The sequence below is a fragment of the Adelges cooleyi genome, unplaced genomic scaffold (assembly GCF_023614345.1).
Source record: "Adelges cooleyi isolate 19-005CV unplaced genomic scaffold, UGA_ACOO_1.1 ACOO_flye_CR_arks_rails_tigmint_CR_PRNA_108, whole genome shotgun sequence".
Lineage (NCBI taxonomy): Eukaryota > Metazoa > Arthropoda > Insecta > Hemiptera > Adelgidae > Adelges > Adelges cooleyi.
Window position 1 is genome coordinate 15,233,962 of NW_026095761.1, and position 22,962 is coordinate 15,256,923.

Below are 22,962 nucleotides of genomic sequence, written 5' to 3' on the forward strand. Positions count from 1 at the left end.
TTAAATTAGGCATCACACCAAAAATAAAACATAATACTAAGACACACTGAAAAGGTAGTAATTTATGTATTGGTTTTTATTATTTTTGGAACTATTTGTTTAGTAATATACATTTAATTTTGCAATATTGGAGGGACAAACTTATGAAGTACTCGTGAACTTGAATCGGAACGTGACTTTAAACACGTTTAATATTCAAGGTTAATATGCAAAATTTTTTGACGGACAAGTCGCTACGTTCAGACCACAAATTATGCTTTAGGCGATAATATTGGATGACTATAGAGAGAAAAATAACAACTTATTGAACAAGATGTCTGACGTTAGGTCTGTTAGAAAACGATTATAATCAAGCGCAAATGACAATCTACGTAATTTACTACTGTCTATTACTTTAAATACATAATAATATTAATACACCTTGATGACTGTGCAATTTACTTAATGTTTAGCTTAGGCATAACAAATGAAACCAGGTCTTCTTCCCACGTGCTGACGAATTTATGTTAATTTTATCTGATATGTTTATCTTCGTACAATGATTAATATTTAATATAAATAACAAAAGTTATGGTTTAAAAAAAACACACTTCGCTATAATATATTACAGGCATTTTTGTGTTGTTCGGATGCACGATTGACCGGGGGATAGTACATAAATTATGCCTCAACTTTAAAGATCTAGCTTATAATTTTCTAATCTTCTTCTTCTTCTTCCGTTTATTAATAATATGGGACCGGCTGGCCAATTTCTTCACTATTTAGTAATTTATCTTTTTACACATGTATCCACGTCATCTACACCATCTACCCATTTCTTTTACCTTCGATGCTAAGCGAGAAGGTATTGGTTTTACTCTGATGTGTGTTTTTTTTTTATCTGTATACACTGTAACTTTTTTAATACTGGACCAATTCCTTCGAGTAGCAACTCTATAAATCACAAATTTCATCTAGTCGGTACTTTGGGGGGGGGGGGGCAAGAGTTGAAAAAGTTTTCTTCTCACAGTCGAAATTTGAAAAAACAAAACCAACTTAGTTTTTTTGATAGCAACTTTTGAAATTTAAATGGTAACGTATATATTTGATTAATTTTTTAAATTGAAAATAATATTTTGACTGATCGATAACCAGTTTGGTATAACTTATTTTAAAGTTAAAAGAGTTTTAAAGTTAGGATGGGAGGGGAAGTGCGGGTGGGAAATGCGTGCAGATAAAAATAATACTACACTCCACCTTTCCTCCTGCCCTAATTTTGAAACTTCAACAACTTAGCCGGTACTCTTAGCCGGTTGAGGAGCTGTCCCGGGATGCATTGCCGTACTCATGGCCGGTTGAAAGGCGGTCCCGGAATGCGTTGCCGTATTCTTAGCCGGTTGAGGGGCGGTCCCGGATTGCATTGCCGTACTCTTAGCCGGTTGAGAGGCGGTCCCGGAAAGCGTTGCCGTACTCTTAGCCGGTTGAGGGGCGATCCCGGAATGCGTTGCCGTACTCTTAGCCGGTTGAGAGGTCTCGGAATGCGGTTCCGTACTCTTAGCCGGTTGAGGGGCAGGTGCGGAGGTCGATGTCACTGCCAACTGTTTTGGAAAAAAAAAAACATAATTACACTTACATTTTTATGTCTTATTTCTGGCACATAACCGATAAGAGATTAGAGATAAACGATGAGGGATGGGGTTGGGGTGGGGGCGTGAATGGATTTGGGGTTAGGGGTAGGGGTTGGAATGGGAGTGGGGGTAGTATATTACTTTGGCAAATAAATCGAAAAAAACTGTCACAAAAACACATAGGTATTACATATTATATGTTAACAGCTTGCGTACTTTTCCGTAACACCACGTCTAAACCTGTGACCTCCCCGTCCCCACTATGCCCCGACCCCACTGTACTGGTTTTTATGGTTTACCTCTATCTTCATGGATCACGTTTACAAATTTCTCATATCCTATGTTACTATTTCATTTTTCAGCCTTATTTAAAATTTCTAAACCATCTCAATATATCATTTCTCAATGTTCCGCCGCTGCCGGGCTTCCTTATATGTTATACTCATGACTCACACTGTCTATCATAGTCATCCATGGCTATAAAATAGTATTCATTAGTATTAGGTGATGATGCTTTCACGGCGGAATGAAAACATAATATTAGCACATCAACGGTGTCGACCGCTTACACGTGTGTACTTAATACGCCAGAACATAAGTTTGTATTCATATATATATATATATATATATACAATATACCTTGGCTACGCATACATAATGTATAAGTGAATTTCAACGGCTGTGATGACGCACGAATTAACCACTGTTGAATTCGAATTAGCTATTCGAACAGTAGCCCATACAACATGTCCGTATCCGCCAAAAAAGGCAAAACGAAATAATAACATTGATACGGACTGCAGTACAAAAATTTCTTATGATAAACATCTATATCTTTTGCCAGCTGCTATAATACAAAATAATGTCTCAATAAACAATAATCATATCAGATTAAAATTAGTAATAATTTTTTTTTAAGATAAACAGTATCGAATTTGATAATTTATTATAGTGTTAGTGTTTTTCTTGATTTAATCGAAATATTTACAAATGTTTTTAAACAAATAATTAAAAATGTGAAATAAAACCAAAATGTTTTTAAAACGCTATAAAAATATTAAGGCATTACATCTGTTTCATTAAAAAAATGTTTCCGATTTTTCCCTTAGAATGTAAATTGGATAATAAATGTTTATAACGTCTTCAAACAATCTTTTGAGTATTAATTATAAAGTTGCATATAAATAGAGAAAACAAATAGGAGATTAGCCGTCGTCTGTCTTTTTAGTAAAAAATTTACATATTTTAACTGAATAATCTGTATATTAGTTTGAATTAATTCCAAAAATTTGTATTTTCAAATGAGAATGGGATTCCAACAAAATCTAGTAAAGAGAACTTTATTTCTCCGTATTATGTGTGTACATTGTATTGATTTGTAAACTGTGTTGCAAAGGCAACTTACGGGGTGAGCAGTCCGCTTGTTTTATTGAAATAAAGTAGTTTACCTATGTACAATATGTACATAGCAAGAAATAAAATTATTTATAATTTTTTCACTGAATTGTACTAGGCCTCACCTAAGTAGTTGAAAATAAATATTTTTTTTTGTCTAGTAGTATAGCTCTAAGTTATATTATAAACTGTATGGACAACAAATTTTTATTCAAAAGCTATTACAATAAATCTGTAAAAATTGATACCGTCCAGGCACAAATTAAAATTAGTGTATTTCTAACGAAATCACTTTTTTGTGAAAAATAATAACTCGATGTGTATAAAAGAGCGTTACTAAATAGTACAACAACAAATACAAGAGTGACATTCCTGGTTAAAATTATCAGCAATGTATATTAAATTTGAAGAAATAATTTGTATTCATCTTCCACATCAATTTATTGTTAGTTACTATACTTCTTGATACGTCATATAAAGACGTATTGATTTATCCATTATATTGTATAAGACGTAACAGTTTAAAATCATGAAAACAACAAATTTATAATGAGTAAGTACCTGACAAATTATAATTGTTCACATGACTTTACAATTTAAGTTTATGTTGTTTTTGCATAATATATAAATGCAATACTTCCAGACGTCCAAATGAAAAACAAAACTAATAGCTTTTCTTAATAAATGACGCACGGGTTTAATTTATAGATTGACGTCATTAATTAAGCAAAACATAACAAAGAAGACATGAAAAATGTTTTGATTTGAAAAAAGCACGGCTAAGATTCTATCGGAAAATTCGAGGAGCTGTCATTTCGAGTATTTGTTTATGCATTGTTGTAAGACCTTATAAGACAGATTTAAATAAAAAGCACTATAAAGTGCTACTTTAGTATTAAATACAAATACACCTAGTTTGGCATAATATTGTAATACCATACTCTCAACGAAGTCTTGCTACCAAATTTGTACTGTATAAATTTATTTTGATAGCATTGAACAAATAATGAAATACTAAGAAGAGATACATGTAAAGGACAGGTATTGTTTGTATCATAATATAAAAACTACTTTTTACATTATTCAGTTGGTTCGGTTAGCCTATACTATCAATAAACTCATATATATATATATATTTTTTTTTATTGTCTTATGGATAATTTTATTACCAAGTGAGTGGGCGGAACGGCTATTGTTTCCCTTCGGGTTCAAAACAGAATATCGTTAAAGAAAAGTTGGTGCTGGCAGTTTGACTGGCTAAGAAGAATGTCAGTGGTTCAAATAACGGTAAATCTAAGAGGGCAATCAACTGGTTTTTTCCAATAAGGTGGACGCGGCTGTACCTAGAAATTAAAATCGATAACGAACTCTACTCGAGTTTTTTCAAACAATTGAAAACTGGTTTGTCGGGATTAATGATAATATTAGCCAAGGGACCATGTCGCATAGTCATTAAACAGGTCTAATAAATCAATAGTCATTAAAAATGTCTAATGAATCAATAGTCATAGACATTTCTTATAAACCTAATTTTTGTAGACTAATTTAATTCGTTTAATTTTAACGGACCATTAAAGTGGAGTCAAATAAGTAAGTTTTCATCTCCGATGACGGCTAAACCTCACGGATATTTCTTGAAACAATTTGTGTTGTACTTATATATATATACTGTAAATGTACAAAAACCTAATTTTTTACGTATTATTATTATTATATTTTACATATTATTATATATTTTATATTTATTATTATATATTATTATATTTTTCTCTGACAATTCGTTTTTATCACAACATTGAAGTTAAGCCAAAGTGTTGGGTTTACTTATACTATTATAACTAAAATGTAATCACATTTAATTGTTGATTAATAAATTAATTTCACTGTTATATTTAAAACATAATAACCTAATTCAAACATAATAAAATCATTATATTTAAGCCTGATCTGACCTGTTCTACAGAAAATAGAAAAGACTAATAGAAATAAATAAATTATAATGACCTGACTATTAAATTTTCAAAAACGAACAAATACTGAGTAGGATTATGTGATTAAAAAGCGTTACTTATTCTACTGTGTAGAAATCGACAGTTACTTTAATATTCCATTCGAGTCTTCTGTATTATATTTATATGGACTCTATATTGTGTCTGTCTTATTATAATATGTACGAGTAAAATGAAAAATACGTTTTAAAACGGGTTCGAAAAGATTTCGGGTGAATACCAAACCGTCCAAATAATAACTAAATAACTAAACAAATAATATAATATTATATATATTAGGTATTTTATATATTTTGGTTATTATTATATACAATGCCATTTTAAGCCACATATATTCTTTATGACTATTTTTAATATGCATATTTTGAATAAAATATAATACTATATCATTATTATTAACTCTCTGCGCTTTATAAGAAAGATGTTTTCAATTAAAATATAAAAGTTAATTCATTAAATCGTTGCAAATAAAATAATATATATTTTTCATAATTATATTTTATTGGGCTCATCTAAAGAATTATGAATATTAAACTATTTAGTATGAATTGAATTTTTGAAGTACCCACTAATACCGTCTTGGAAACGCTGTTAGGAATTAATCCACATGTAAGTAAAATATACAGGTATATCATAAATATATGTCTTTTAAACACCGTATGATGTCAAAATCAGGTATTTTTTCCCATTTTCAAAAGTTAGTTTTTTAGTAAAAATAATAAATATAATATATTTAAAAAAATGTATACTACGATACTTCAACCAAAATGCTCTTAAAATAAATATGTCACTCAGTATTCGTTAATGATATTGTTTATATAATTTTTAAAAGAAATCAACAAAATCTATAGATAATTTAGAAAAAAATGTGGCATAAATTTATGGTACACTCTTTATATTTTGTTTTTATTACGGGAAATATTATTTTTCGTTTTGAAAACGAGTAAGGGTTCAGTCAAAACAACAAAAAAAGTTGATTTTATACATAATATATTAAAATTAACAGTAAAAAAAATATAATAGTAAAAAATAATATCATTTAAACAATAATAATATACAAATATTAGTATATATTATAATCAGTAATCTTAAATGAAATACAAGTCTTAAACTACGAGAACGTGATAAGTGGTGTACTCGAATGAAAAAAAAAATAGATTTGTGCATATCTTAATTTTTTTTCTTCATATTATAATATTTGCATCAGGTTAATCGTTTAGTTGCTGAAGAAAGTCTCGGCCGGTACGTGTGTCAACAGTTGGTTGACTATCCTTTTGAAAATCGTTGCCAATTTAGTTCTGAGTTGAGGCATCATCACTTGCAAGACTTCTTGACCGTTTTCACGCAAGAACAAGTTTGTTGCTTCCACTGAAAAAGTAATTGCAAGTCGGTTACAAAACAATATTACACACAGTAAGCTATTTATGTATAAAACGGTCTAATTGTGTCTCTTCAAACTTAGCGAAAATCATAAAAACTTGAAGAAGTTATTGATTTTTATGTTGACCATTTAAATTAATGTTTAAACTATTGTTAAGACAATATTTTTTATTTGTATTTTCGGGTAAGTTCTACTGAAAAAAAAAAGTCTTTTTTTTTTAGAAAATCATTCACAAAGAACTATCACAAAAGTATTAAACACTATTTTAATAAATACCCTATCCAGTCAGTAGAAACATGAAATATGTGTTGTCTACATTTTATCAAAAAATTTTCCTAATAGTTGAAAAGTATATGTTCTATAAATAATATTTACGAAACGTTGTTAAAATATAAAGTAATATTATAATAATTACTATTCAAATTTTAGTATTATATGAGCATTTTGTAAACAATATTTAATTTCTGGCCAAAAATATATTAGGTATAACAATTTTTTTAAAACCATTATTTTCCCTACTGAGTGGGTTAACGTTAAGTAATAATAAATTTTCGTTCACCAATTATCCTGTTGTTGTTAACTTTGCTAACGAGCATGTAAGCTTTTTTGATAACCAAGTCTACTTCCAAAACGTCCAAGTTGTAGTATTCCTGCGAATCCTTTTGGTAACTGGAAACCACTCCTTTGGCCGTACAAATCACATCGCCTGTAATGGAAAAAAACCGTTGCCTAAGTTAGATCTTTAGTTTATTTAAGTTACTATGCTAGTCAATTTACACGAGGTCATATGACAGAGGAAATGTATGATAATTACTTATTTTTGGTACGGTTTCCCTAACACGACAATAAGTCCTTGTAAATTATTTCCCGCACGTGCATCATTATAAATGCTATATATTTTATATGTACTCCGAATTATTGGCCTTGTCCTAAATCCACTAAATAGTAGACCCTTGGGAAAGAATTTGTCCAATAATAAAGCGTTTGATAAGAAACACTTTTCATTCACTAAACGATTTTGTTCAATTTTTTCCGCCTCCCCGATTGTATTTTTACAAGTAGATGTTAAAAAAACTGTGGAGTCAGACTTAGTCGGTCACACTTATTTTTAATATAACACAATCTAAAATTATACTTTTAAAAAAAATGTTTTAATTTTGTAAAAAATTTTATAATGCAAATGCGTAATATTTGTATACATTTTTTTTAATAAAATATCACATAATAATAATTTTTAGACTCCTGAGGAATGGGCACCATACTTGAAGAAAAGGTAAATTATACTACCTACATATTTGTGTAGTAATTAAAATTATACTAAAAATACCAACCTAAATCTGCGTGGAAAGTTCCGTTTCCGTTGGCTGGCAACACCAATAAAACACCCGTGCTGGCGTACTTGGCGTCCATTGTCATTTTTGGAATTCTCACTTTACCCTCGAACGGCAAATTCGGGCGCAACCTATGTAAAACAATTAGGTAAACAAATGATGTAATGATACAGACAATATGACATGCTCCGCAACATAAATACATATTAAAAACACACTCTAAAAACATAACCTCATAAAAAAAAACTGTTAATATATTTTGACATAAAGAAAATATTTCAATAACAAAAATGTTTGAATATTTTTAATTTAACAATTTCACATAGATTGATTTCAAAACTAACAAATTTAGTTCTGACACACAATGTTTTCGATTAAACCTCAACAAAATATTTAGAAAATTTCTGCGCAGGAAATAATAAAATATTTGAATTTTTTCATATTTTATGCCAAATAATGTTTTATAAAAAAAATTATAGATTGTCGGGGAAAAAAATTCTATATTCAAATGTCAAAACACAAGAAAACCAAAAATAGTTTTTATTCTCAATTAATAATAATATGATGGTTGGACGTTTTATTTAAGAGCTGTCTTGAAAATGTGTGTAGTAAATTTGCAACAAGATACTATATTTCTTATTAAATTAGTAAAAAAATTATGTTTAACACAAAAAAGGATTTTTTATATAAATTATTTTTTAAAACAAGTTTATTCATTTTTTAATATTATTGGGACATTTTCATTGACAATTTTTTACGTTTTTAAGAGGGTTTAAAACTTTTTTAGTACCTTCTTCATACATTTTAGATTTTTTAACGTAACTAAATTTTTTTAGACACGTTCATATTTGAATTACAGCTGTATATTTTCGTGAACAGGGTATTATCATAACTATTCATTTATATGTATAATTTTAGTAAACCGAACCTTGAGTGTTCGACAACAGGATAGTGTATAATTTAAAACAACAATGGAGTATTTAGAAAAATCCTTGATTGATAAATAGTCTTCTTTTGGAACAACTGCAGTTGTTAACTGATGTGATTACTTAATAATATATTTACCAATGACACGACACGTACAAAATACTTAATACAGTTAAAATTAAAGTATGATTTCATACCTATCAATATGATAATAAAAACGATGTACAAATGAATTGTGTATAATATGTAAGGCTCGAAGGTGTTATATGTTTTGCCTTGATATTCTTTGAGATATTGTAAAATGTCCGAACAACGTGCGTGTAGTAAAATTGCATAGCTTTAACGCCTTGTTTAAAGCATATTACTCGAAAATATAAGAATTTTTTCTTCGAACCGTTGAATAACAACAATATTGTCATTGACAGAACTCCATTTGTTTACAACCGATTTGTCAAGAGGACATAATATTATTATAATTGTGATTTGTATTATCATTCGCATCACGTCCGTCCCGTTCAGGGTCGATGCTAGTAGACGGTTGTTGACAACAGCTACCGACTGGCAAGCACAAAATATAGGCCACCGCGGATAATTTTTATGAAAATATTATTTGAATTTTCAGTAGCGACTTACAAAATTTTTTGGATGGAAAAGTTACTGGCCCCATACAAGTCGATGTCCCTCAGGGTTATTTTGTATCCGTTGGATCCGCCGGTAATGGCTAAACTCAGCGAGTCCATTCTGAAAGGTTCCACGGGCGGCAATTCGATTTCTTTAATTCCTACACAAAAAAAAAACATAAATTCTTTGGTAAAAATTAATTAACTGATTATATCATCTGAGTTATATCATAATAATTAAATTACAAGATACATTTTTTAAAACGATTTTTCTTAAATAATTTATTTTACACATTTTTATTTGGTAACACCTATCATAGTGGTTCTATTTCTACCTGGATTCGAAAAAAAAAAAATTCGGCATTTATTATTTACTAAAAAATATATTTTAGCTCATATTAGATCAGTTAACTCTAACAACGAAACAAACAGTTTGATAGTAACAAACGCTTTTTCTGTATCATAAGTACTTTTGTTCAGACAACTTTTGGTTATAATTCGAATGAAGAATTCAACCCCGAATTCTGCTATTACAGAAAACCTTAAAATTTATAAGGAAACATGGTAGTTAAAAACAAAACAATCATATTTAAGCCTGGTCTCTCCAAAGCTGACCGTGAATTCGGAGACAGATGTATGGACTATTGTGGCATCAGAAAGCCAACATCGTCACCAGCATCTCTACTTGGAAAGCCTAAGCTCAATATCTCTAAGAGAATTGTTGAACTAGCAAAGCCGGTGGCGCGAAACCAGAAACCACTAGTGCGAAAATCTCTCCCAGAGAAGAAAATCGTTGAGAGTAGGTTTATTATCTGCTGATCGTGTATATAAAATTGTATTTTAGTTTATGCGTGCCTAGCAGATTTATATTTAGGGCTTTCTTCTTTAAAATAAAAAAGGAAATACTTTGGCCGTAGTAGATTTTTAGTTGCTATGTGACAGTAAATCTACAGTCAGTGGTATCTGCAATTTGCAAAATAGTTTCATTACGTTGTTAATTACGACACATAGGGACGTTGGTACCAACAGCAACTAATATTGAAAAGCACATCATTGTCATTATAATGCTTTTATCCGTATTTCTTTTTCTACAATTTATACATTCGCATTGAAGCATTTATTTGGAAGTTATTTCATTACTGTCAGTTATAATATTCCTGTAGACCTTTGACCTACCCTTCCCCAATATGGTTCGGCCGTACTATGCCTCGACGTCACTATACTAGCTGTTTATATCATTGTAATAATAGGCCCGACAAAAGTCCACGTTGAAGAAAAAAAGCAGCAAAATATCTGTCCATGGTTCGAAGGAGATCGGATTACATGGTTCAACAGCAGCTCTTTCGACGACATTTTGAATGCTAAATTAAAAGCAAACCCAACATATAGTATCAACGATCTCGATCCAGAGGTGGAGGCTTTTAAAATCGAGACAGACAAAATGTACAATAGTCTTTATCCCACGAATGGCACAACGCTGAAAGATTCATCGAGTAATTCATCATATACCTGCTATGATCACATACATGATTCGACGGAGACAACAGTGATGTCTAGTTGTGAGCATTCCGTCAACTCTACGACGGAACAAAGTGACGAGGAGCTCGACGAAGCGATTGACAAACCAAAAGATAAAACAAATAAAGCAGACTCCGCCGACATGTTAGACAGATTGGTCGGTGAAATGCGTTCAATGATTGATGAGATAACAGAAGAATGTGATGATGCTTGGACTACTAATAACTAGAGGTCTCAATAAAACACGTGTTCTAATGTATCCGTGTATCCGTGTCACGGGTTCACGGATATTTACTAGGGATATTCACGCATTTCACGTGATACGTGAATTCCGTGATGATACTCACGTGTATTTACTAATTACGTGAATTTCGTGATTTATGTTCATATTTATAATCCGTGATTGACATATTTTTAGAACCTATTACTTTTATACATAATTATTTTATTTTTAAAGTGGCTCTATAGTGCAAAATAATTTTATATTTTTTACAAAAAATTAACATGATAAAAAAAATATTAAATAATATATTATAAGGTTTTTTTTAATTTAATTTTTTTCGTGCTTGATTATTAGTGAAATCTTCAATTACATCACTACAATTAATTTTAAGAATTAGTTGTGATTCAATATTTAGAATTGCCAGTGCCTTCAGTCTATCAGCGTATGATGTGTTTATTTTTTAAACTAATTTTGTTTAAATATTTTTCTACCTTAAGACATCCCGCCTCCTGGTATCATGTAAGTATTAAGAGGACGTTATACTCTTTAAAAATAACCGTAAAAAAGGGATTAACGGTAAAGCGTGTAGGTCAAAGCGAATTGGTCATAACAGAGAGGTTACAAAGAGGAGAACTTTACCTAGGTTCTCTCGACGGTTTTTATGGAAAACTTGAATTTTACCTTAATACAAGCACTTCAAAAAGTTAAAAAAATGTCAGAATTAAAATATAAATAGTGAATGTTGGGTTAATAATATCAAAAAAAGCCGACGAGAAAACTTAGATAAAGTTCTTATTAATTTAAATGTGTAAAAAGAAATTGTCTACGATTGTTATTTAGTTGATAAGAGAGAATACGCGTAGCCAGTTAAAATGATTTTTTTTTAAATCGCTGTCAAGGATGCTGTGACATTTCGAAAAATAAGTAAACTACCAAAAAAGAGTCAAGATTACTTAACTAATAATAAAACATCACAATTTAGTCTTTAAATTACGATTTTACAAAAAATTGCCTATACCTAACTCTTTAATAAATAGGGGGTATAAAGTCATCTTAAATTATAAATGTAAGAAATAGAAAAAATAAGGTAAAACAAAAATATCAAAGCGCATTAGTTTAACCAATAAGGGCTAGTGGCACTACCGCCGTCCGACCAATGGGAGTATTCGACGCCGCCACACCCCCGACCAATTAACAACGTGCCTGCGTTAGTGGGAGACTATATAAGGTGGTCGACAAGAGCTCAGAGGTCAGTCTCTTGTAGAGAAGCACTTGGACAGATCGACTAAATTACCACATCGAACACTTCAACACCTTGTAGAGAAATAAGTAGATGCGATCAATTTTTTTCCTTATTTATGTAATATTATAGTGTAATATTTGTATTTCCTTTCAACATTATCTTATTCATCCGTAATTGTATAATTCAGTTTCGTTTTTTTTTCATAAATAAAGTTTTAATAAAAACTTAGTATTATGGGCAACAAAAAAAATAGTTGGGTTTGGAAATATGCCCAAAAAAAAGGTAATGTTGCATATTGCCTTTTATGTGACGAAAATGAAAATAATGAGTTTGTTTGCAATGGAGGTACCACTGGTTCCATAGGGCGGCATCTTATGTCTATTCATTCTATGAATAACGATGCAAATAGAAAAAGGAGGTAAGTTAACATTTTCCTATTTCAAAAAAGTCATTTTTTATAGAGGTATCTTTACTGTGTGGTAGGTACCTAATAACAATTTTAAATAGATATGCTATCCAGATATGTATATTTTGCAACCGTTTTTGAACCTATTTGAGCTATTTTATTTTCCTTTTATTTCGACTGTTAAAATAGTTGAAATATCAGTGGCGCTAAAAGTGGGAAAGTTATCAAAAATTATTATTTCTATTTCGAATTTTAACAATATTACAATTTTTTTTTAATATTTGCTATAAAATTAATTTTTTGTGTTCTGTGATACAATCATATAAATCTATATTTTATTTTACTTTTTAATAATTATAGGCTTTTTATTAAAAGACTATTAACAACTATAAATTAAGAATGCTGTACATAAGAGTGAGACGTAACAAAAAAATAATAATTATGTCACATCAATTCTACATTTAATATCATTTACAATTTTAGAACTGTTTTGACTACATTTTTAGTTGGGTAATATTTGAAAAATTTGAAAAAGTATACTATAACTGAAATGAAAACCGGTGACCACCTTCAGCTATGCTTTCTTTGATAAATACAAATAATTACCTATTTTAAGTTTATTTTAAAATTTGTTTTGTATATTTTTACAGTCGCACCGCTGAATCAGAAAATGGAGTACTTGATTCTAATGACCTCGAATCTAATACAACTATAACAAATAGTCAGTCTACTACTTGTTTAAACGATTTAGAACTTCCATGTACTAGTTCTGCAAATATTAATTCTGACTCATCGAAAAATAATTTTATTTCAAGCTCTAAATTAAAGCGAAAACGACAAAAAATAAATAAAACCGACAACACATCAAATCAACCGCTTAACTCTGAAAGGATTGAAGAAATACATAAAGCACTTACAAAAATGATAGCAATGAATCAAATGCCACTCTCATTTTGTTCAAGTCTAGGTTTTAAGAATTTCATGGCAGTTGTGGAGCCAAATTATAAGCCATGCTCTACAGAAACACTAAAAAATCGTTTAAAACTGTTTTTAAATGAAATAAAAGAAATAGTTAAAAATAAATTAAAACATGTGCCAAATGTGTCGTGTACAACAGATTGCTGGACGTCCCGATCTCAAGCGTCATACATTACAGTTACCTGTCACACTATCAATTATCACTGGGAACCGAGTTCATTTACATTGACAACTCATGAAGTTGAAGAGCGACACACGGCTCCGAACATTGCCCATCATTTAGAAAAAGCATTTAAAGAGTGGGGAATTGAAAACAAAGTTTATGCTGTTGTTACAGATAACGCTACAAATGTCACCAACGCTATAACACAGTTAAAAATAAATGACGACATGGAAAAATCTGGATTAACATGTGCAGCACATTCTTTGCAGCTAGCTGTTAATAAAGCACTTTCAAACGATGATATTCAATGTATAATTACAAAATCCAGTAAAATCGTCGGCCATTTTAAACATTCAGCAATATCAATTAAGGCTTTGGCAAAAATGCAACAACAGCTTGGATTACCAAAATTAACTCTTTTACAAAACTGCAAAACTAGGTGGAATTCTAGTTACTTAATGTTAGATAGGCTCTATAGTAATAGAGCACCTATCATGAATGTGCTCGCAGATCGTAACACAACAGCAGCCAGTATTGCCCAAAAATTAGAGATATCAGAAGGTGATTGGTTAGCTATAGAAAAACTAATTATACTTCTGAAACCACTTGAAGCCTTAACTACAATATTTTGTGGAGAATTACAATCTCCTGTTTCAATGGTACGGCCTCTAATACAAAAAATTATATCTGTCCATTATCAATATGATCTCGAAGATGATAAAATGACAGAACAATTTAAGAACACAATTTTATATCAACTGACTACACGTTTTGAATTGGTGTGGAAAGGAACTGTATCTGCGAGACAGATTGCTTCTTTTCTTGATCCACGATATAAAGATATCGAACATGAACCCATTGAGGCAAGAGATATGATTCGATCATATGTCTTGAAGCTAGTTGAATCAATTGCCCCAACTATTACAAAAAATCATGACGAAGGAGAAAAAAATGTTCAAATGAGTAATGCGCTAGCCTTTCTTTACAAAGATTATACGAATAGTACAAACGATGCCTCTACGCAGTTTGCTGGGTATCTTTCAGAGCCTCAACTCCGATTCGATTTAAATCCCTTAGAGTGGTGGAGAACAAGGGAAGAAAAATATCCAGCAGTGGCAGCTATCGCCAAAAAATATTTAACTATACCATCTACTTCGGCAAGTTCGGAAAGGTGCTTCTCAACGGCAGGTAACATTGTCACATCAAAAAGAAGTTGCCTTCTTCCTGAAAATGTAGATATGTTAGTATTTTTGTACCAAAATAGGAAATTATTTAGTTAAGTTCATAGTTCTCGCTATATTAAAAAAGTAAGTAAACACTAATATGTATTTGTTTGTTATTATAATTTATTTCTTGTTTAAATTAAATCATTAATCTTGTTCATTTATTAAGTAATTATTTTTGTTATTTTTACAGTTCCTTTCCACGCCAATTTAAAACGAGTAGTCGGTTAATATCAAATATTGTAGTTAGGCCTTCAAGTGGTTTCAGAAGTATAATTAGTTTTTCAATGGCTAACCACTCGCCTTATGATATTTTCTAATTTTTGGGAAATACTGGCTTCTATTGTATTACGATCTACGAGCACATTTATGATAGTGCTCTATTACCAAAGCCTTAATTGCTGAATGTTTAAAATGGCCGACGATTTTACTGGATTTCGTAATTATACATTGAATATCATCGTCTGAAAGTGCTTTATTAACAGCTAGCTGAAACGAATATGCTGCAGATGTTAATCCAGATTTTTCCTTGTCATTTATTTTAAACTATGATACAACGTTCCATCTACATCAGCAAGTTCGGAAAGGTGCTTCTCAACGACAGGTAACATTATCATATTAAAAAGAAGTTGCCTCTTCCTGAAAATGTAAACATGTTGGTATTTTTGTACCAAAATCAAAAATTATTTAGTTAAGTTTATAGTTCTCGCTATATTAAAAAAGTTAGTAAACACTAATATGTATTTGTTTGTTATTATAATTTATTTCTTGTTTAAATTAAATCATTAATCTTGTTCATTTATTAAGTAATTATTTTTGTTATTTTTAAAGTTCCTTTCCACACCAATTTAAAACGAGTAGTCTGTTGATATAAAATTGTGTTCTTAAGTTGTCCGTCGAAACAGAAGATTGTTTATGTACCGTCAATCTGGGTGACTTGAAACTTCTGTGTGACTTGAAACAGTATCAGTTTTTTTTAATCATATCATTATATGTTACCGAGATTTAGTAATAAGTGAACCGTTCTTGAAATAAAATTTTCTTTGTGTGCTTGTGATACTAAATATTCTTATCGATCACCTAATTTTTCTTATCAAGTAAAAAAAAAATATATTAATCTTTTACCAACATTTTAGTAATTTTGTAATCACTGTTAAAAGTGTTCTGAATGTATGCGAAGAACGTCAAATTTTAAGGTTTGTATATTTTTCACATATTGGACAGTAGTTCAAAAGAATATTTGTTCAATAAAAAATTAAAAAAACGTTTTTTTCGATTTTAGGTCATCAGTTACATAAAAAAAAAAATACGAGGTCTCTTGAAACAATACCGAACAAATACGTACGTCAACTGGGCAGCAGGAATTACCACAACTATTCTGAAAAAACTCTATTAAGGCCATTAATGATGTAAAACAAAAAAAATGACTTACAGAGACGCGTCTGATAAATATGGTGTATCAATTGATGTTTTTATTTATTTTATTTCATGTTATTAAGGAAAATCCTAAAAACACTGTTTTAATATTCCACATTGTTTAAAAAGTTAATTTTTTTTTTTATCTTTTTTGTTATTTTTTAAAACAAATATATTGTTTCAAGTCACTATTAAAGTATTTGAATTGAAAATTAAGGCGGTTTAAGATAAGTGTTTAAAGTCACCCAAAATTTCAGGTGACTTGAAACAACAGGTTTTTATTTTTTTTACCCATCAATTTTTGGGCTTAAAATTTTTTACAAAGTATTAAGCTGTTCTAGGACCTTACGCAACAATGAATTAATTTTTTGCAGATCTTTGCGATTTTTTTCAGCTCAGAATAAGATAAAGAATATCAAAATCGTTTCAAGTCACCCAGGTTAACGGTATTTAATAGTTATTATTATTATTATTGTTATTAATGTATTCAAAGTAAACATTTTTATTTCGAATCATCATACTTTTTTGTTATTATTTACGAGTATTTTACTCGTTAAGTATGAATTATAATTAATAACACTTATTATACCACGATAACGTATTAATAAGTTGACTCTTATTTATAAAAACTAATAATTATGCATCAATAGATAGCAATATTATAGTACGTGTATTTATCTTTTCACGCGTCTACGTGATTTTTTCAATACACGCAATTCACGTGTAAGACTACGTGAATTGCGTGAATTGCGTGATAACCGGATTACACGGTCTTCAGCACGAAATTTTTAATTTCACGTGTTTTCGTGAATCCGTGTTCACGTGAAATAAGAGCTCTACTAATAACTATGAACACTATTGCGAAGGGTTCGACGAAACGGTTTTTGAAGGGGAACACGTAACATTGGACGAACAGCAGAAACACAAAACAACTCAGACAAAGTACACACCTAATATCGAATAAATTTATGACAAAGTATTAAAAAATTTAGTGAAGATGTTTTGGAAATATAGTTTTTTTGCGCAGGTTGGCATGTCTGTTGGAATATAGTGAGTTTGAATACATCACAAAGAATCCTCCTCCTCGACAGGTGAAAGCCTTCTGCGCATTCGTTCCGGCCAGCAACGTAACGTAAGAACTTAGTTAATTAATAAATGTACACAGCGACGTTTTCTATCAGCTATATTTTATATTCAACAGCGAGAGTCAATTAATACGGATATGGAAATTAGTGTACAACTCGAACTACTCAGAAAATATGAGAAAGAAGACAAAGTCGGTCAAAGCATCCAAAGACAAAAATCAGCCAACGCTAACAAAAGTTGGAAAAGCTAATATACCGTATCGGTGTTATTGGGGTACATAGAGTTATAGCATACGCAGCAGATAAGTTAAATAAGATGATTGGATGCAAACTTGCATGAAATAACACACGAACAAAAAGTTAAGAAATCAACCGACCTAGTATCTTTGAATGGCTCGAACAATACCCTAAAACCTGCTCAACCAATAAGAAATGTTAACATTTAAAAAAAAAAACAATTAACTTAGATAAAAATGCTTGAAATAACCCCGACAGTGTTAAAGTACAAGTAACAAGGCCACGCCACATATCATGGACTTGCCCCGGTCTAGAAAAATATCTGATAATCTACACTAGTTTATACACTTTCGAGACAGGGAAATGCGCATTCTCAAATTTTCACATTTAAAGTTTATATACAGAAAACACAGCAGTCGTGTTAGTATACTTTAAAATTGGGTACCTGCGAGTACCTGGTATTTCTGCTAGTCGCAAAATATGAAAAAAATTCAGTTCTAGTAGTTCTCTAACAATGAATACATTTTTTTTTTTTTTACGAAAATGTTGTCAATATGCTTATGCTTACTGTTGATTTTTGCTCGAAGTCAATATAGCAACTACTTAGTCATTGAAACGGTGAACTTTTACACCGGGCGATGCTATTTATTTTCATTTCGTTTTACAATTCAGTATTTCTAAAAAACCTCGAGAAACCCTAGCTACGCGCCCATAACTTCGAGCCAATACTATTTGAAAAATAATTCATAATTTATAAGAAAAATATTGTTATTACTAAACAATAACAATAAATGATTGAAAAATAAAATGACATTTATGTTTCACCATTCAATAATAACATAGTTAAAATGTACATTAAATAAGCCATACTAACGAGTAAAGAGTAATGTGACCTACTCATATTGCCGATTTGTTTCGTCGAAAACGGTTTCATTTGAAGATTAACTAACAACGACAAATAAGTATAAGTTTTTACCACCCAGGGCAATGGAGAATTGGAGGTTTTTTGCTTGTTACTCTACAGCAGTGACAAACTGTGTTGCAGTACAGTAGCACAGTGGCCCAGTCCGGCCCTGAGTCTGTTCTCTCAGTAGGTTGTTAACTAAAGTCTTAAACGCAAAATCAGTATTGTCAACTGAATTATCTATCGATACTTTGTAGTAAAAAATAAACCCCCGTTGAAGTTATCATGGCATATATACAATATGAATCCCATGGCCATCGCGGACACAGTGTGTGGATTTGAATGTATGTACATGTATTCATATTGGTGAGATGCTATTATACCAAAACGACGACCACCTCCCCATCGGGGGTTAAAGCGGAAGTTCAGGAAACAACAAATTGTTTGCTTACAATATTGCTTTCGCCTAATGGACACGAAAACAAAACAAAAGTGAATTTACTAAACATACCTAACATATTATAAGCACACGAGACCAGCGTGGCAAAAAAAAAAAACATGTGTATTGGCGGTGTGACATTGACCGAGTTGTGCCGGCACGCGTTGCGCCACGATAAAAAAAATAATAAATATTGTGTTTTACAATAACCTAAACAAGAACTTGCGGTGTGCAAATACAAGTGTGGATGAACTGTAATTTATCTGCAAACCAACCAGAAAAGTTGTAGTACAAGTTTTTTATTATTATTATTTATTTTTTTTGCGAAACCCCTCTGCTTAACACCGTTGAGACCTACCTAAGTGAACAACAGTCGTAATTATTAATAATCAGTCTGAGCCGACCTGGATAACAATTTAAATACAATGAACTATTTAAAATACATTTTTTCAGTAAATAAAATATTTTCTTAATTGAAATACATATCTTACTACTGCGTTTAAAATTAAAATAAATGTCTAACCAATTTTTTACTTAAAACTTAAAATAATACTTTATTAAAATATATTTTAAATTACCTTTTTAAAATAACATGTTATTTTTATAAATAAAAATGTATTTGATTTTTTGTAATAAATTATTATTTTCTCTAATGTGTTCCATTTGTTTAATAATTACAATTGTATTTATACAATTTTTTGTTGTTTTGTGTTATAATTAAACAACTTTTTGATTAATAAAATATTAAAATTTATATTTCCAAAAATGTATATTTAAATAATTCCCAGATCTGTATCAAAGTAGGCAATAACTTAATTAAATAACAAATAACTAAAACAAGTCGACTAACGTAATAATTTAAATAAAAATACATTTTATTTTTATAATGCTTTATATTTTTAATCGAATAAAATGTGTATAGAATATTTTTCTATTTAAATAAAAAATCGATCGTATAATGGCCAACTCTGGTTGTTGTTGATAAAGTCGTTAATGCACTTACCTTGCACCAAATAAGGTCTGAGATGGTTAATTTCTGCGGCTAAACATTCGTTCAGTTTGGGATCGTTTCGTATACATTGTTTTATGTATGGTGCTGTAAAAAATCCACAAAAACAAATTATAATAGCAATTAGTTGGAAATGATTCAAAATAATTTAAATGATTTTCGGCATTCAATTCGGAAACAATTTTACTAGTACCTGCAAAAAATTGTCATTAAAATATTAACAAAACCATCTATTTGGTAGTTACTCAAATACAAGTTCTTATATTGTCACATGTTTACTCATCATTACAGTCGCAGGTACCAATTATAATAATAATAATAATGAAAATAATACAGAATTATCAAGAATATTGCTAAAATACTTATTATTTCATAACTACTAATCTAAAAAATATTAATATATGATAATACAATTTATCATTGAACTATGAAATTGAATTGAATAAATTAATATGTATTATATAATACCTATACTCAGACCTTGGGTCTAAATGGGCCAAACTTACTTAATATAGTAAAATATAGTAACTCATGATGTAAAAGCTTCAAAGTATTTCTTCTCCAAGTCTATGTTAATTTTTATACAAAACTCTTCATGCCACTTCATGACTTTTGTAACTAATGATGAGAAAGTGTTATTGTTTTTACAGCATTTTAACGATTTTATGCAGTTTACACGTTTATTTTCCTAACTGTATATATGTATATATTTTTGACTGAAATTGAGACCTTTTATACCAAAGAGTCTTGTAGACTCAATGTTTAGATTGACTTTAAAATTAGCAAATTTCTAGTGCCGGAAACAATATAATAAAATCATGTTACAGTATTAAAATAAAATAGTTATATTAATTAAAATTATGTATTGTGTTTTCATATATGTAGTATTTTTTAATATGTGTTTCTTTTAATTTATTAGATTGTAGTCTCAACAAGTTTGGTATTAATAAATAAATCATTTTTTGTTTCTTAAAATACTAAAACAGCTTCAAAACTGCAAAGTGGTATTACAACGATAACTAGGAGTTATTAATAACATAAATATCACTGCACCTACGACAATAGGTTAACGATTGTATTAATATTTATAAATGAATATAATACAACATATAATGGTATTAATGTGTCAATTTTCTTTTCAAGGAATTTTAAAAGTGTTAATTTTGAAAATGTTGACAATTCGTAAGCTTGTTTACATCTATGATATTGATGAAAAAGTTTGCACAAACCAACGCCAGGAGATGTGGTTCGGTATAATATGATAGTTTACACACAACACCACACTTACATTCATACATATATGCATGTGACATCAAGCATTGGCCAACGGCTAGGGCGGCTGCGACCGCCGACCGTTGCATCATAGCTCAGGCAATCAGGTCGTCGGTCGCAACCGGTTTTCATCTACAGTCGGCCAAAAAAAAAAAAAATACAGGTAATAATTATAATAATATAATAATTATTACAATAACAATCGGTAAACTCCTGTTAATAGTAAAAATATAAAACAAATCGTATAGCACGGTTATACCGTGTGATTGGCATGTTTGACTCTGGTGTAGTCGTCTCCATTAAAAAAAAAAAAAAAAAAATAGACGAGTAAACAAGTTTAAGTATATAAGTGTAAAGGCTGTTTGCCGACATGCTTGTCGGTTGTGTAATTTATGTAATACGATACCGACCGATGACCCACTTGGCTTGGTCGTCAGGGTACAAACCTGTACGCATTATAATTATTATTATTGTTATTATAAATATCATACACACTACAGATCGTCCGATTCAAATAATTGCAACTGGGAAAAGAGACGAGGGGAAACCAAAATACATATTTTATAATAGTATAGTCCTGTGGCTTAAATGAAACTGAGAGTGAATCAGAGGTTAAAATGGAAAAAAGCATATTGCTTAAACTACATCAAAGACAAAATATTTTAAAAAAATGATATTATATAAATTAATTATGTTGTACTTACGTATGACTTTGGCGGACTTGTTAGCAGCATGGACGCACGATACGGCGACCACAGCCACAACGATATAACTTTGTAACATTTTTTTTAAGATGTTTGTTTTTTTCTTAGATCGATTTTATCGAAATACGTCAAACGAATAAACGTGAAAAATTAATTAACAATAAATAACATTTATGGAATTAAGATATATATTTTAGTTATATATATATATGTATGTTCTGTTTGTCGATGTTGAACTTTAATTATTATTTTTAAATCAATTAATTTTACGGGAAAGATAATGTTAAAATAATAAAAAAATAATTTATAATATTACAATTGCTCTGGCAGAGGTGGTTGTGGCGTTAACAGAATCGGCCGGCACAGTGGCTAAGAAACAGCACTACTTGTCTAACGCTATACCGTGCCTCGGATGATCCCTACCATGATCGACGGCCGAGGTGGCGCTTATAATATTACATTATACATGTATTATAGGTGCAAATCCAACCGGCAGCAGACAAGTAGGGTTGTCCTTTTTAATTTCGGTATTATTTTCTTTCTTTTGCGAAATATCACCGATATAAATTATGTTGTTTTTGCTTTCTCGATAGCGGCTGTATAATTATATTTATAATTTTGAAATTGAAACTAGTTTTATTGAACGGCCGAAATGAGCAGGGCGCAGGCCAATGTTATAACCGTGCACGGTTTAAAAATATTAAGTTTTATGTTTTATATAACATGTTTTGTTTTAAATGTGCATGCATAAAGTTTATTCTAAGTTAAAAGGTGTTATTTAACTCATGAAGGGTGGATAAAAAAAAAGTATAACTATAATCAGCGCTCTATTTTAAAAAAAAATTCTTGTATGATACAAGGAAACATAATAT

General features: G+C 30.2%; 1 protein-coding gene across 1 annotated transcript; it reads right to left on the bottom strand.

The window, feature by feature from the left end:
* Positions 1-5,984: 5,984 nt before the first annotated feature.
* Positions 5,985-22,470, bottom strand: LOC126847461 (uncharacterized). The gene is made up of 6 exons (XM_050587700.1): positions 22,091-22,470; positions 20,109-20,201; positions 9,284-9,431; positions 7,724-7,854; positions 6,952-7,098; positions 5,985-6,379 (listed from the first exon to the last, which is right to left on the bottom strand). The coding sequence occupies exons 1-6, from the start codon at positions 22,167-22,169 to the stop codon at positions 6,228-6,230; spliced, it is 750 nt and encodes a 249-aa protein (XP_050443657.1). The 5' UTR covers positions 22,170-22,470; the 3' UTR covers positions 5,985-6,227.
* Between the last annotated feature and the right edge of the window lie 492 nt (positions 22,471-22,962).